This window comes from Anolis sagrei, chromosome 8 (assembly GCF_037176765.1).
Source record: "Anolis sagrei isolate rAnoSag1 chromosome 8, rAnoSag1.mat, whole genome shotgun sequence".
NCBI classification, from domain to species: Eukaryota; Metazoa; Chordata; class Lepidosauria; order Squamata; family Dactyloidae; genus Anolis; species Anolis sagrei.
In genome coordinates, this window is record NC_090028.1 from 40,040,800 (window position 1) to 40,057,896 (window position 17,097).

Genomic DNA, 17,097 nt, shown 5'->3' on the forward strand with positions numbered 1-17,097 from the left:
GAGGCTTTTAAACAGAGGCTAGATGGCCATCTGTCGGGTGTGGTTTGAATGCGATTTTCCTGCTTCTTGGCCAAATGAGGTTGGACTTGATCGCCCACGAAGTCTCTTCCAATTCTATGATTCTAACTGACTGTGAGAGCTGTTCAGCAGTGGAACTCTCTGCCTCAGTGTGGTGGAGGAGCCTTCTTTGGAGCTGTTAAGCAGAGGCTGAATGGCCATCTGTCAGGGGGGATTTGAATGCGATTTTCCTTCTTCTTGGCAGAATGGGGTTGAACTGGATGGCCCACCAGGTGTCTTCCAATTCTATGATTCTAACTGACTGCGAGAGCTGTTCAGAAGTGGAACTCTCTGCCTCAGAGTGTGGTGGAGGCTCCTTCTTTGGAGGCTGTTAAGCAGAGGCTGGATGGCCATCTGTCAGGGGGGATTTGAATGCGATTTCCTGCTTCTTGGCCAAATGGGGAGTGTGGTGGAGGCTCCTTCTTTGGAGGCTGTTAAGCAGAGGTTGGATGGCCATCTGTCAGGGGCGATTTGAATGTAATTTTCCTTCTTCTTGGCAGAATGGGGTTGGACTGGATGGCCTCTTCCCTGAGGTCTCTTCCAACTCTAGGGTTCTATGAGTTGAGTCCAAAACACCCGTTTGAAAGGAAGGCCTGCTGTAATATTTCCTTTCAACTGGTAGGAATTGTGGGAGTTGGAGGCCTTTTGAGGCCTGAGGAGGCGCCAAAATGGCGTCCTTGTGTTTTGGACTTCATCTCCCAGAAGCCCTAGTGCTGGAACGACGCGGCTGAGGCTCATGGGGGTTGTAGGCAGAATAAGGAGGAGGAGGAGGCGGGGAAGAAGGGGGCGTGCCTGTCTCCCCGCTCTTCCTCCCAGAAGGCAGCGCGGCGCCTGGCTGGGCCTAGGAGGAGAAGGACGAAGAGAAGCCTCGGCATTTCCTGAGCGCGGCGTCGGCGAGGCCTGGCTCGGGATGCGAGTGTGAGATGCGTCTTCCACCGGCGGCGGCTCTCGGCTGGGCCCCCTCGGCGCCCTCCATGAAGCTCCGGAGCCGGCGCTTGGCCCTCCACAAACACTTCTATAGGACTCAGGCGCCTTGCTGAAGAGGAGACAGAGACAGAAGAGGAGCCCCTTGGAGTGGAGAGAAGCCGAGGACAACTGCGGGAAAAAGGGCCCAAAGGAGCCCCAGAGACAGGCCTCCCTCCTCTTCAGAGGGAGAAGGAGGAGGAGGAGGAGGCCATGGAGGGCCCCGGGAATCAGTGGGGCCGCGTGAGGGAGCAGCACGGCCAGGTAAAGAGGAGAAGGAGCGGGAAAAAGGCAGCGAGGAGAGGCAGGACCTTGTCAGTGGTGGCCCCTCGCTTGTGGAACTCCCCTCCCTAGCGACATCACAGCAGCCCCCCTCCCTAATTAAGAGGAGGAGAAGGAGCAGGAAAAAGGCAGGGAGGAGAGGCAGGGCCTTCTCTGTGGTGGCCCCTTGGTTGTGGAACTCCCCTCCCTAGCGACGTCACAGCAGCCCCCTCCCTAATTAAGAGGACGAGGAGGAGATGGAGCGGGGAAAAGGCAGGGAGGAGAGGCAGGGCCTTCTTTGTGTTGGCTCCTCGGTTGTGTAACTCCCTCCCTAGCGACGTCACAGAAGGCCCCTCCCAAATTAAGAGGACGAGGAGGAGAAGGAGCGGGAAAAAGGAAGGGAGGAAAGGTAGGGCCTTCTCAGTGGTGGCCCCTCGGTTGTGGAACTCCCCTTCCTAGCAACGTCACAGCAGGCCCCCCTCCCTAATTAGCCTTCAGGAAAAAGGAGGAGGAGAAGGAGCGGGAAAAATGCAGGGAGAAGAGGCAGGGCCTTCTCTGTGGTGGCCCCTCAGTTGTGGAACTCCCCTTCCTAGCGACGTCACAGCAGCCCCCTCCCTAATTAAGAGGACGAGGAGAAGGAGGAGCGGGAAAAAGGCAGGGAGGAGAGGCAGGGCCTTCTCAGTGGTGGCCCCTCGGTTGTGGAACTCGAGGAGGAGAAAGAGCGGGGAAAAGGCAGGGAGGAGAGGCAGGGCCTTCTTTGTGTTGGCTCCTCGGTTGTGGAACTCCCTCCCTAGCGACGTCACAGCAGCCCCCTCCCTAATTAAGAGGACGAGGAGGAGAAGGAGCGGGGAAAAGGCAGGGAGGAGAGGCAGGGCCTTCTTTGTGTTGGCTCCTCGGTTGTGGAACTCCCTCCCTAGCGACGTCATAGCAGCCCCCTCCCTATTGAAGAGATCGAGGAGGAGAAGGAGCAGAAAAAAGGCAGGGAGGAGAGGCAGGGCCTTCTCAGTGGTGGCCCCTCGGTTGTGGAACTCCCTAGCGACGTCACAGCAGCCCCCCTCCCTAAATAAGAGGACGAGGAGGAGGACATGTTTCATTGCACTATCTATATAAATAAAAATGCAATGTTCATTTATGGGATTAACATAACTCAAAAACCACTGGACGAATTGACACCAAATTTGGACACAAAACACCTCTCAGGCCAACAAGTGACCATCACTCATAAAAACACTGAAAAACACAGGGGAATAGACTCAAAATGCTAAAAATTAAAGAAAATGCATACCAGCGCATGCACAAAACCACATTTATACACATATACACACACATATACACAGACTGGGCTACAGCAACGCCTGGCAGGGGATGGCTAGTGTATATATATGTGTGTGCGTGTGTGCATATGTAGATGTGTATCTATGTGTATATATTTGTGTGTTTATATGTGTATATGTATACTGTGTATATGTGTGTGCTTGTCTATATGCATAATTGTGTGTATTTATGCGTGTATGTATGTGCATACATGTGTATATGTATATATATATGTGTGTGTATGTATATGTATGTGTGTGTATATTTGTGTGTGCTTGGGTGTATATATATATATATATATATATATACACACACACAAATATACACGTGTGTGTATGTATGTGTGTATGCGTATAGGATTGTATGTATATATGGTGTATTTTGGGGGGTTTAAGTCCATTCTACTGGGAAGGGGGTGTTTTTAGGGGTGATGAACACTCGTTGGACTGTTAGGTATATTTTGTCAAAATTTTGTGTCAAGTCGTCCAGTGGTTTCTGAGTTATGTTAATCCCACAAACTAACATTACATTTTTATTTATATAGCTTAAAATAATAATAATAATAATAATAATAATAATAGTAAATTTTATTTATACCCCGCCACCATCTCCCCCAAAGGGGACTTGGGGCAGCTTCCATGAGGCCAAGCCCGATAATACATAACAGCAAAATGAATACAAAACAAAAATATCATCACAATAAAATAAGTAAAACATAAGAGTAAAATAAAACAGTGCAAAATAAGAAGATGAAAAATCAAACACAATAGGCGGGCCAAATGTAAGACATAAAATGATAAAACACTGGATGAGATAAGAGTGGAAAAAGGTATATATGTAAGGGAGGAGCTAATAATCATAATAGGAGCTAATAATAATAATAATATTACCAACAGCTGCATAAGACCACCATACTGGGATCTGCACACATTATTCGCCGATACATCACACAGTCCTAGACACTTGCGGAGTGTTCGACTTGTGATTCTATACAACAGCCAGCAGAGTGAGCTTGTTTGTTGTGGACTCATCTTGTTGTGCTTCTAATAATAATAATAATAATACATTATTTATACCCTGCCACCATCTCCCCGGAAGGGACCCGGGGCGGCTGACATGAGGCCAAGCCCAAAGATACAATACAGCAAAATAAAATACAAAACAACAAAAATTACATCAGAATAAAATACATACAGTAGCACAATAAAATAAATGAAGCCAAATAACATAATGGAAAATCAAACACAATGGGCGGGCCAAATGCACAAGATAAAATGATAAAATCCTGGATGAGGTAGGAGTAGAAAAAGTGTATTTGAGAGGAGACCAAAAAGGACGAACAGTGGGGATAGGCCTTCAATTTGGGACAGAGGAAAGTACATCATAAGGACAACACTGCAGATGGAACAGACAGAAATGGGATGGATGGTCACTCTCCAAAGGCACAAGTTTTCAGATCTTTCTTAAAGGCTGCTAGGGTGAAAATACATTTTTTCAGTGATGCTATATTTTCTTTTGTGAGTGGATTTGTTCAATTAATACATGTCGTTCTATAACCAGGCTGCTGTCCTGTCTAAATATAGTGTGGGTGTAAATGTCATTGAACTCAGTGAGACTGGCTGTGGAGTAGATATGCTTGTATTTATGTATGAGTATTATTTATCTATTTAATTAATTAATTAATTTACAGTATTTACAGTATATTCTGGCGTATATGACTACTTTTTAACCCAAGAAAATCTTCTCAAAAGTCAGGGGTTGTCTTATACGCAGGTGTAGTATTATGCATGGGAGTCGTCTTAACTCTATATTTTAATTGGAGAAGTTGGGGGTCATCTTATACGCCCAGTTGTCTTATATGCTGGAATATATGGTATATACCACCTTTCTCACCCCTGGGGGGACTCAAAGTAGTTTACGCATAAATAATGGCAAAATTTAATGCCTTTCATTGGGCACCGATACGATGCCAATACAAACAATTACAATAGTAAAACCACAACTAAACATAAATCATAATTAAAACAACACATCAACAAGCATTAAAACAATAAAACAGTCTTGTCAGTCGAATCACCATTTCAATGTCCGTCTAAAATGCTACATACATCTACTGTCCGAAGGCCTGGTCCCAGAACCATTATTTCTTTTTTTTCTTTTTAAAAAAATAATCTTTATTAGATATTTTCATAATACATATAATTAAAAGATAGATTCTTTTTATTTAAAAAAATCAGAAACTAGAAAACGGATAGAAGAGAGAGAGAGAGAGAAAAGTGGAATGAAGTGTAAAGTAGAATTTGTAGAATTTTTGGTCTTGCTTCCGGGCTATTTCGAGGAGACATTTCTCCTCGAAAGAGAGATTTTATTTTTTTTCCTAAAAGCCAGGAGGGAGGGAGCAGATCTTACCTTATTTGGGAGTGTGTTTCATAGGCGAGGGGCTACATCTGAGAAGGCCCTGTCTCCTGTCCCCGCCAGGCGCATTTGTGCTGTTGAGAGCAGGACCTCCCCCGGAAGATCTTAGATTACGAGGTGGGGCGTAGGGGTGGATGCGTTCGGACAAGTCAGCTGGGCCAGAACCATATAGAGCTTTATAAGACAAAACCAGCACTTTGAATTGGGCTCAGAGATGGACCGGCAGCCAGTGGAGCTGGCATAGCAGGGGGGTGGTATGCTCCCTGTATTTAAATATTATTATTATTATTATTATTAGACAATGTAGTAAACTTTTTGTTGACACTCACTACTATAACAAATATAATCTGCACAGCTTAAAACAGAAACTCTAGCCAAGAGTTCAAATAGTCTCCCAGGAAACTACAGAAATCAATGGGTGTACACTTGTTTATTTTGCATTAATACCATTTATACTGTTTGCTCATAAGAAATTCAGTGTGAGGCAAAAGTGGCTTCATGCCCTGTTGTGCCCATACCTTGGGAAGCCAGATCTGGCCACAGTGGTCCACGCTCTTGGTACATCCCGAATAGATTACTGCAACACACTCTACGTGGGGTTGCCCTTGAAGACTGTTTGGAAACTTCAACTGGTCCAGCGAGCGGCAGCCAGATTACTCACCGGAGCGTCATACAGGGAGCACACCACCCCCCTGTTTTGTCAGCTCCACTGGCTGCCGATTCAGTTCCTGGCACAATTCAAGGTGCTGGTTTTGATCTACAAAACCCTGTCCGAACGCATCTCCCTCTACGTCCCACCTCGGAGTTTGAGATCAGCTGGGGAGGCCCTGCTCTCGACCCCACCGCTATCACATTGAGGTTGGTGGGGACGAGGAGCAGGGCCTTCTCAGTGGTGGCCCCTCACCTGTGGAGCTCACTCCCGGGGGAAATTAGATCATCAACATCCCTCCTCTCCTTCAGGAGGAAATTAAAAACGTGGTTGTGGGATCAGCCTTCGGGCAATCTGACAACTAGATAAGGACAATCAGACGACTAGGACTGACAGGACTGACAAAGTGGAATTGAAACTTGGACTATGAGATGGCGAACGCTGAGCGTTAATTAGGTGAAATCGGTTTTAGTTGTTTATTGGTTTTATTGTAATGCAGAAACTGATTGTTAATTGTTTAATTGCTGCTATATTGTTTTTATTCTATGGTTTGTTGATGCCGGCATCGAATTGTGCCTTCGTAAGCCGCCCTGAGTCCCCTCCGGGGTGAGAAGGGCGGGGTAGAAATAACCGAAATAATAATAATAATAATAATAATAATAATAATAATAATAATAATAATTGATGGGGAACGATGCTGAACATTCGTTGAAAGAGTTGGATGCCTCACCATGTATTTCTCCTTCATAACGATTTCATAAATGGGTGTTGCTTGTCAGATGGTTCAGCTTCATGGCCGAGTGGAGATTAGAGCCTGGATCTTCTTGGTCCAGTGTGACACTTCAGCTGCAGGACCACAATAGGTACAATGAATCCGCAAATCCCTGTTTCTTTTCATCCTTGGCTTCTTGCTGATTTAAAAAGAACATTGTGCTTTTAGTGGGACATGATCAAAGGTGTTTACACAAGAGTCTTCCCCCATCAACTGCTGAGTCACCATCGTGAAGTGAACATTTGTTGTAATGGTGGCTGCAGTGCAAATCTGTGCATGCTGGTATCAAAAAGTTATTTTCCCTAAGTAAATCTGCATAGGGTTTCAGCCTTAGTTAAGGATGCTTAGGCCTTGTTCCTTCTCAGTTTCCTTCATTCAACCACTTTTGGTCCTAGCGATAAACATAACAGAGGGTTGTTGTAGGTTTTTCGGACTGTAATACAATATAATATAATATAATATATGTTGTATATACATTTAATATTTATGATATTATAATATAATGCAATGTAATACTACTACTAATAATATGATATTGTAACTATATATATTACATGTAATATTACTAATAATATTACAATATAATTTGTATAGTACAATATAGCAGTGTTTAATGCTGATATTGTACTATGCTAATAGTATAGTGTATTGTATGTACCATATATACTTGAGTAGAAGCCGACCTGAATATAAGCCGAGGCACCTAATTTTAGCACAAAAAACTGAGAAAACGGATTGACTTTAGTATAAGCCGAGGGTGGGAAATGCAGCCGCTACGGGTAAATTGCAAAATAAAAATAGATACCAATTAAATTACATTAATTGAGGAATCGGTAGGTTATATATTTTTGAATATTTACAAAAATGGTAATTTAAGATAAGACTGTCCAACTCTGATTAAATGATTATTTACCTTCTTCAATGTAAATGTGCTTACGTATCCTTCCAATAATAATAGAGTAACATAATAAATTTAATAATAACAATAATAAAAAGAGTAAAATAATGAATGTAACAATAACAACAATTATACAGTAAAATAATAAATGTATAATAATAGAGTAAATAATAAATGCAATAATAAAAATAGAATAAAATAATAAATGAAATGAAAATAATAATAACAACAACAACAACAGAGTAAAACAATAAATAACCTTGACTCGAGTATAAGCCGAGGGGGACATTTTCAGCCTAAAAAAGGGCTGAAAAACTAGGCTTATAGTCAAGTATATACAGTATATATATCTTGTAAGCCGCTCTGAGTCCCCTTTGGGGTGAGAAGGGCGGAGTATAAATGCCATAAATAAATAAATAAATGGCCATGTTCCAGAAGCATTCTCTCCTGACCTTTCGCCTGCATCTATGCCAAGTAATATTACTAATAATATTGCAATAGAATGGTATAGTGCAATATAGTAATATATAAAACTGATATTGTACTATGCTAATAATATAATATATTTTATGTATACATATCTTGTAAGCTGCTCTGAGTCCCCTTCGGGGTGAGAAGGGCGGCATATCAATGCAGTAAATAAATAAGTAAATTAAAGAGAGTTATCAATCCCGTCGTGCCGTTTTCTGCAACTGAGAAAGGAAATACCAACCTCAGATCTTGGAAAGGTTTTATTTGTTCATTGCATCCTTTTGAGCCTGTAGGCTAACTGCAAGAGAAATGGCTCGGTCTACTTCTCATTTTAGAGTTCTGTAAAAACTCAGAAACACAGATATGCTATTTTTGTGTTATTTCTTTTAAATCAAATCACTTCAAAATCACTTAATGAAAGGTTCCCCATATGTTTGCTGCTGCACCATCTGGGCTGTTTTCAGGTCATTACAATCTGTTGTGTAAATAAGTGCCATAATATGTAGCAAGCAAGCATGCTTAGTTTTCTCTGAAATGTTTTAGAGACAAAAGAGGCAAATTCAACTTGATACAAATTCTTAAACATCAGTCTCCACTTGGGCTGCCCCACCACTACCTCCCTTCATCATTTGATGCCTTGTAGGCTAATGTGTGAATGGATTTCCCACGAACATGTCTGAGGTTATGTACAATAACATTTCTGTCTGTCATTATCTTCAATTGCTCATAAATGTAAACCATTGCCCCAGGCAACACCAAACACAAATGTGTGATCCAGTTCTTTGAACAGAAACCAGAATAGAACAAGAGGCGAGGAACTTGTGACCCTGGAGATATTGTTGATCCTATGTAAAAAAAATTTGAGAACTTTTCTATTCCTGGTTTCAAAGTGTTATTCCTGTTTAACTGTGTGGTTCTTACTTCGAAAGTCATTGTTCTACTCTAGAAACTTCATTTTTTGTGGCAGCCACAAACTAGATTGAATTGGTTGAGACTGGATGATGAGATATTCATTAAAAAAACTAAAGTAAAATCTGCTATAGCAAGATGTCCCTCCAGAAAAATCAAAGTTTTTGCGGTTTAAAAAACTTTTTCCATGAGTTTATTATAGAACCAGTTGGGAAATGACATTTATATTCTAGGAACAAAAATCGTGTTATTTAGTGTAATATAAGTTTTAGTTACCAAACGTTTGCATCTTAAGTCTCACACACACACACACACACACACACATATGCATACACACACATACACATACTAACTGTACCCACCACCACGTGTTGCTGTGGCCAACCTTCCCTCCCGCTTTCTCTCCCTCTCTCCCTCCTTCCCTTTTCTTCTTCCCTTCTCTCCTTCCTTCCTTCTCTACCTCTTTTCGTTCCTCCCTTTTTGTTTTCCTTCCCTTTCTCTTCTTCCTTCGCTCCCTCTTTCCTTCCTTTCCTTTTTTTCTTTCCTTCTCTCCTTCCTTCTTTCTCTAGCCATTTCTTTCCATCCCTCTTCTTTTCCTCTTTCTCTCCTTCCTTCCTTCTCTACCTCTTTCATTCCTCCCTTTTTCTTTTCCTTCCCTTTCTCTTCTTCCTTCACTCCCTCTTTCCTTCCTTTCCTTTTTTCTTTCCTTGTCTCCTTCCTTCTTTCTCTAGCCATTTCTTTCCATCCCTCTTCTTTTCCTCTTTCTCTCCTTCCTTCCTTCTCTACCTCTTTCGTTCCTCTCTTTTTCTTTTCCTTCCCTTTCTCTTTTTCCTTCGCTCCCTCTTTCCTGCCTTTCCTTTTGTATTTCCTTCTCTCCTTCCTTCTTTCTCTACCCATTTCTTTCCATCCCTCTTTTTTTCCTCTTTCTCTCCTTCCTTTCTTCTCTACCTCTTTCCTTCCTCCCTTTTTCTTTTCCTTCCCTTTTTCTTCCTTCCTTCTCTGCCGCTTTCCTTCCTTCCTTTGCTTTTTGCTTCCATTCTTCCTTTTTTCTTTCTTTCCTTCCCTCCATTTTTCTCTTTCTTTCTCTTCTTCGCTTCCTCTTTTCTTCCTTTTCTTTTTTCTTTCCTTCTCTCCTTCCTTCTTTCTCTACCCATTTCTTTCCATCCCTCTTCTTTTCCTCTTTCTCTCCTTTTTTCATTCTTTACCTTTTCGCTTCCTTCCTTCACTCTTTGTTTCCTTTCTTCCTTCCTTCCTTCTTTTCCCCTTCCTTCCCTCCCTCTTCCTTCTCTTTTTTCTGTATGTTATTTATCTTTTAGTCATTTATCTTTTGGGGTTTTTAAGTCCTTTCCACTTTTGAGGGGGCGGCGGTTATGAGTGATGTACACTCATTGGCCTGTTAGGAGTGTTGTGCCCAAATTTCATGTCATTTCATCCAGTGGTTTTTGAGTTATGTTAATCCCACAAACAAACATTACATTTATATATATACATCTTAATTTTAATGTGTTAAGGATAAAGCACTTGTAATCAGTAGGCAAAGCAATGTATTTTTGTTTTGAAAGCGTTTTTAATGATTGTGGTAGATTTTAAAAGTCAAGAAGAACATGTGGAGGGGACAACATTTTTGTGCACAATGTGTCACACCCTTCATGTGATCCCACCTAGACCTTTAAAAACAGTTAAAAGTGTAGGATTTCTGTCATGCTATATACGCTTCCGTATAAGTTGAGGAGAAAAATCGAGACAAAACTGACCACAAAATCCTTGGTCAGCATATCTATGAGTCAATTCTGGATTTTGGTTGTGTCAGGAGTGACTTGAGAAACTGCATATAGATGATAGTTGTACTTGCTCAATGGGATCTGTGTGGGGTAAATACAGCTCATTTGAGAGTCTTTTGGACAAAAACGGCTCCAGAAGAGACCTGCTAATAGTTTCAGGAAAAGTCCACATCCTGAAACATGTCATTCCCCCTAAAAGTAGCTGAATTGAACCCATCAATCTAAGCAGCTTACTTTGATTTGTTTTTGCAACCATGTGGTCAGACTACAACCCATAGTTGTAATCCTGCTCTTCCCTTTGCCTCCCTGTGGTTTATTACAAACCACAGTTTTCTGAACTTGGACAGAGTAGAGGCTACTGTATTTTCCCCATTACACGAAAATGTTCAGGGTGCTCATTCACACTGCTATACAATAAATGATACCTACTCTGGCTTATCAGCTCTAATGTTAAAGAGCTTTGTGTTAAATCCTGCATGGCAGGATGAATTCCTGATTCATTAATATCAATTTAGATGTGTTTGTTTTGTTTTTGGTACTGTATTTGTTTCCTTTATCTGTGCAAAGTATTCTGTGGGTGCCATCCTGTATTGAGTTGTACATGCATTCACCTACTGATTAAGTTTAAGGAGCTTTAATGGCACTTTTAACTGCTAGCTTTCTATTAAGAAGTGGGAGCATTTGAATGTTTAATATAGAGCTTAATTCAAGGTTAAACGGCCTCAAATTACTCTCCTATTTGCTCACATTCGTATAACTTTTCAAGTGGTAAATAATACTCTTAAGCACTTAACTATGCATCACATCTTCAAAGATATTAATTAATAATAATTTACATGAGCCGAAGAAGTAATTGCCTCCTCTTCCCATTTTACAGATGAGGAAGTTTAGACTGAATGTTTGTCCTTCGCTTTCAGGCCTTAAAAGTTTCTGCCAATGTTCAAATTAGATCAGGGTTTCTAGAAAATGGCTAAGGCTACAGTTGTAAATAAATATACATGTAGGTTCTTGTGGGTTTTTTCGGGCTATAGAGCCATGTTCTAGAGGCATTTCTCCTGACGTTTCGCCTGCATCTATGGCAAGCATCCTCAGAGGTGCTTGCCATAGATGCAGGCGAAACGTCAGGAGAAATGCCTCTAGAACATGGCTCTATAGCCCGAAAAAACCCACAAGAATCTAGTGATTCCAGCCATGAAAGCCTTCGACAATACATTAAATATACATGTATCAGAGAATAGATCCTATTAAATAGGGCTTACTTTTAAGTAATCATGCTTTGACTTGACCTGCTGAGTCCCTGAACAGACTCTGAAGTGGAGTGGGCAGATCAAAAGGCAACCTGGCAAAATGGCACTACCTAAAATAATCCCACACCTTGTGTGACTGTGGAGCAGAACAGACAACTCCACATCTGTATGCTTGTCCACTATGCCCTGCCTCATGTACAGAGGAAGAATTATTGGAGGCTACAGACAATGCCATTGCTGTTGCCTATTTTTGGTCAAAAGATAATTAACCACCTACGCTCTTTCTACTTTTATCAGTTTTATACTTTATTTATTTATTTCTCGTGTCAGGGCAGCCAGTCAATTATATTGCATTTCTAACAGAACAAAGCAAACAAACAGAGGTCCTCACTACCTCTGAGGATGCTTGCCATAGATGCAGGCGAAACGTCAGGAGAGAATGCCTCTAGACCATGGCCATATAGCCCGAAAAAACTACATCAACCCAGTGATTCCAGCCATGAAAGCCTTCAATAATACAATATTTTAAAAGTTGTAGTTGGTGCCATCATTTTGGCTGATAATTATTATTATTATTATAATTATACCCCACCTTTTCTCTCATAAAGGAGATTCAAAAATATATGTTTTCAAATTCTAATACAAAGAAAGTCAATTACTGACAGTGGAGAACTCATTTTACGTTCCCTTCTCAATGGGATGGCTCTTTGAGTGTTCAGTTAGAAAGAAATAATGATGATAATGACAAATCATTGAGTTAAGAGTTCTATCAGCCTCTTGTATCAATCCTGGGTAACTGTTCTGTATTCTCTATCCTTAATTTACCATCTAAGGTTCAAGTCTTTTGCGTGTTTAGAGTCTCAGTCTTGGAAAGGCGTTCTGTTGAGCTCATTGACTTCATTTATTGAATTCTCGCTCTAACATCAAAAGCCGGAGCATTGTTTCACACTTTCCATTTCTGCCTAAGAGGAAACAATTGTCAAACCTGCCTCCTTTCATATATTGAGACTTCAGGTTTAGAGAACTAAAACCACGCAAATGCACTTAACTCTTCAAAACCTCCATGCATAATATGTTAGTGTTACTTGATGCTTTTGCATTTGCTTGTGTGTTGGTGGGAATGCACAGGATGGTGCCCCCTTGTGGCCCCTGCGCATTATAAATACAGATAAAATGAGAAGGACCTCTTTAGAGCACTTGATGCGTCTCTTTCACTGCAAGGAAGTGTTTTGAAAATACAGAGGAACAATTGAATACCAGTAGTTTATGGCTGACGCACAGAAATGATGCCTGCCTGATTTTACTTGCAGATTCAAATGCATTTCAGCATTCACACTTTGCTTTAAGATACAGCCAACTTGATAGCAAACATAATCAATAGCCTGATGAAAATATTATTATTATTATTATTAAACTTTATTTGTACCCCGCTAGCATCTCCCGAAGGACTCGATGTGGCTTACAAAGGCCAAGGCCTCAACACACAATACAACAATACAAAACCTAAGGCAAATTAAAAACAATTAAAGCAATATAAACAACAGGCAATAACAATACACTAAGACACAATAAAACTGGGCCGGGCCAGAGTAATGGGTACAGGATTAAAAGTGCTGATGTGACGGGAGGTATATAAGGCATTATAGGGCAAGTGCAGTGTGCGGTGTGCAGCAATCTTAGTTCTAGTAAAATGCTTGTGGGACTTGGTATTGGAGATTTCCTAATCCGGGAAGGCACATCGGAACAGCCAGGTCTTCAAGTTCTTTCTGAATACTGCCAATGTAGGGGCCTGTCTAAGATCTTTGGGGAGGGTGTTCCAGAGTCGGGGGGCCACCACGGAAAAGGCCCTGTCTCGCGTCCCCACCAAACGCGTTTGCGATGCAGGCGGGATCACGAGCAGGGCCTCTCCAGATGACCGAAGTGAACGCGTGGGTTCGTAGATGGAGATGCGGTCACGCAGGTAGGATGGTCCCAAACTGTTCAGAGCTTTGTAGGTAAGCACCTGCACCTTAAATTGGGCTCGGAAAAATAATTACACTATGTAACATGATTTTTGTTCCTAGGTCATTAATGTTATTTCATAATTGTTTCCGTCATAAAAAACATGGAAAGAGTTTATTAAACTGCAAAACTTTGTTTCTGAGGGACATCCTGGAGCACATTTTGTGCTCTCTCTCTCTCTCTATATATATCCATTAGTATTTGATAGTCTCCACCAAGTCAACTTAGTTTGTGGCAGCCACAGAAGCTTTTGTAGTAGAACAACTGCTTTCAAAGTAAGAACCACACAATTAAACCGGAAATAACACTTTCAAACCAGGAACAGAACATTTTCCAATTTTTAACATAGTGTGAGGATTGCTATCGGTGTAGGTGCACTACACTTTTAAAATACTATCCAAATTAAGTAGTGACAACTATATCCATTGGCATATACATTGCAGAAATACCAGGTAAACATTAGAAATACTGAATGTAAAAAGCCCTGTAAAATTAAAACCATTGAAATTCATTAAAAGATTGGGAATGGTTTCACTTGGAAATAGAAGGAGATCAAATAGGGAACCTTCCTGGCCCTTTTAGGGAGAGATTTCCAAAATCTGAATTACATAATAATTCAATTAGTAATTCAATTAGGCAAAGAATACTCAGAGATGGTTTTGCCAGTTCTTCAGGAATATAGCCTTGAGTTGCCAATAATAATAATAATAATTATTATTATTATTATTTATTTATATACCGCTCCATCTCCTCGAAGGGACTCAGAGCAGTTCCCAGGTAACATCATAAAACATACAAAGTAAAAAACAACATAACCATAAGATTAACAAAACAAAATATAAGCATAAAAATTAAACTGCAAAACCTTTCATTTTGTGGGAGGGATCTCCTGCAGCACATTTTGCTATAGTTTTCCAATGAATATTTCATCGACTCTCAACGAGTTCAGCCTAGTTTGAGGCAACCACAAAAATGAAGCTTCTGGAACAGAATAACTATTTTCAAAGTAAGGATCACACAATTAAACAGGAAATAACACTTTCGAACCAGGAACAGAACCTTTTTCAAATTTTGTTGCGTACTATAATTAGTGGATTCTGATTTTCTTCATTTCAAAATATTTGCCTATAATATATATAGATTATATATATAATATATATAGATTATGTAGAAGAGAGGCTGAATGGTCTTATTAAGCCTAATAAAAGTTGCATCTCATCAATAGCTCTCACGTTTGGTGTGCAATAAGACCGTAGATCATTTCATGGAATTTCCAGGAAACCCAAAGGCCAGTTTTGGTCTATACTCGTCAACATTATGGCAGGAGATGGCAGGGGGAGATACCATAGAGATCTCGAGTACTGGTACAGTGGAGGTATTTCATGTGTTTTCACACATTTGGAAGCTTTTTGCATGGTTCTGAGTGACAGCTTTCCAGAAAACATGCCACAAAAGTTGGATGCTTTGTGGGGGGCTGAGGGGAGGCTTCATGGACCACGAAAGAGAGGGCCATTGGGTTACACTTTGTCCAGAAAGGTTTAGAAATATGTTTTTTCCTCCCTTCAGAAGAAGGCTGATAAAAAGCATTGATGTTGATTATTATTTTTGTCGGAGAAGCCAAGGGTTGAGGAAAACATATGTCCGTGTGCTTTTCTGCCGATGGCCCATTTCTGCCCAAAGTAATAATAAAAAAATACCAAAAGGGGAGAAAAGCATATGCTTCCAATTTACATATTTACTAATTAAAAAAAGCTTCCTGGAAACATTAAGCAGACTATCTTGGGTAACCTTTAGCATTGCAGCTAATGGATATCGCCTGGAAATTTTCATAGAAGGTCTTCTAAATAATGTAAATGATTATGAATATGTAACTAGTTAATATGCAGCTACGAAAGGATTATCATGTAGAGGTTAATGAACACGCTGCACTTCACGGTTTGCAGGGCTTTTGCTTTTTGTGCTTTTAGCTCACTTCATGCTTGGAAAGTCATGCATTGGCAATGGGAAGTTTCCTGTTGAGCTCTTTCTTCCTCTGACATCTAGAAAAGAGGGTATTTGAACTGGAACTCTCTTAAAGAATTTCATAAACATCTTTGTCATTTGTTCTCCTTCTCCCCATGGCGTTATTTACTATGGCCAGCCCTTAACAGTAGCTGTCATAATAGTAGCACTTCTGCAGCACATCCGTGTTCCTTTCTCTTTACAGTCTGGAGACTGAGAAGCCGTCTCCCTTTGCACTCTTCCTGCCTTTCTCATTTTGACTCTCAATTTCATGATTCTCAGCAGCCATATTTTACACAATATTTGAAACCAGGTAAACAGTGGTTCCTGCACAATAGTACACCTGCGAACCAGGTTTGGAAGCAATGTTTTGTCCTGTGGTTTGCTTTGAACATTATTATTTGCCTAGTTTAGATAGTAAAGCACACTATAATGTGCCATCTGTTCATTTGACGTCTGAACTAAAGCTAGTGCTGGTGGCTACACAGTGTTTCATAGTTGAAGTGAGATTTGAACCCCAACCTCCAGGATCATGGAAGGCACATTATTCTCCCACCCAAAATGCTCCATCAACCAATATTATACAAGAGCTCTTGATTATTCCTGTTGGAAGTAATGGGTGTTTATTTCATTATTGCAAGTTTTTGTTATGTTGTTATTTTATCAAGGTATAATCTATAGAAGGGAGAAGAGTAAACTCCAGATAACATAGTACAGGCAGTCCCCAAGTTACAAACATCTGACTTACAAACAATTCTTAGTTAAGAACAGGACTGAGAATACAGGAAATGAGAGGAATCTGGCCTTCCTTCCTTCCAGTAATGAGTGGTTGGAGGTCTCCGCTGGTTTGGGAATTTTGGCCTGCATCAATAGGAGTCTAGTGTCTAGATCCAGGGAAGTTATGCTCCCCATGCTCTATTCTGCCTTGGTTAGACCACACCTGGAATACTGTGTCCAGTTCTGGGCACCGCAGTTGAAGGAAGGTGTTGACAAGCTGGAATGTGTCCAGAGGAGGGCGACTGAAATGATCAAGGGTCTGGAGAACAAGCCCTGTGAGGAGCAGCTTAAAAAGCTGGGCATGTTTAGCCTGCAGAAGAGAACGCTGAGACATGATGAGGGCCATGTATAAATATGTGAGGGGAAGTCATAGAGCGGAGGAAGCAAGCTTGTTTTCTGCTGCCCTGGAGACTAGGACGCAATGGAGCAATGGCTTGAAATGACAGGAAAGGAGATTCCACGTGAACGTTAGGAAGAACTTCCTGACTGAGAGCTGTTCAGCAGTGGAACTCTCTGCCCTGGAGTGTGGTGGAGGCTCCTTCTTTGGAGGCTTTTAATCAGAGGTTGAATGGCCATCTGTC

The 17,097-nt window shown here is 41.0% G+C and overlaps 1 protein-coding gene across 1 annotated transcript in view; it reads left to right on the top strand.

The window, feature by feature from the left end:
* Positions 1 to 876: 876 nt before the first annotated feature.
* URI1 (URI1 prefoldin like chaperone) overlaps positions 877 to 17,097 on the top strand; it is a 62,675-nt gene continuing 46,454 nt past the window's right edge. Inside the window, exon 1 of the mRNA XM_067471132.1 lies at positions 877 to 1,284. Coding sequence (XP_067327233.1) covers positions 1,234 to 1,284 — 51 coding nt within the window. The 5' untranslated portion in view covers positions 877 to 1,233. The remainder of the gene's footprint in view (positions 1,285 to 17,097) is intronic.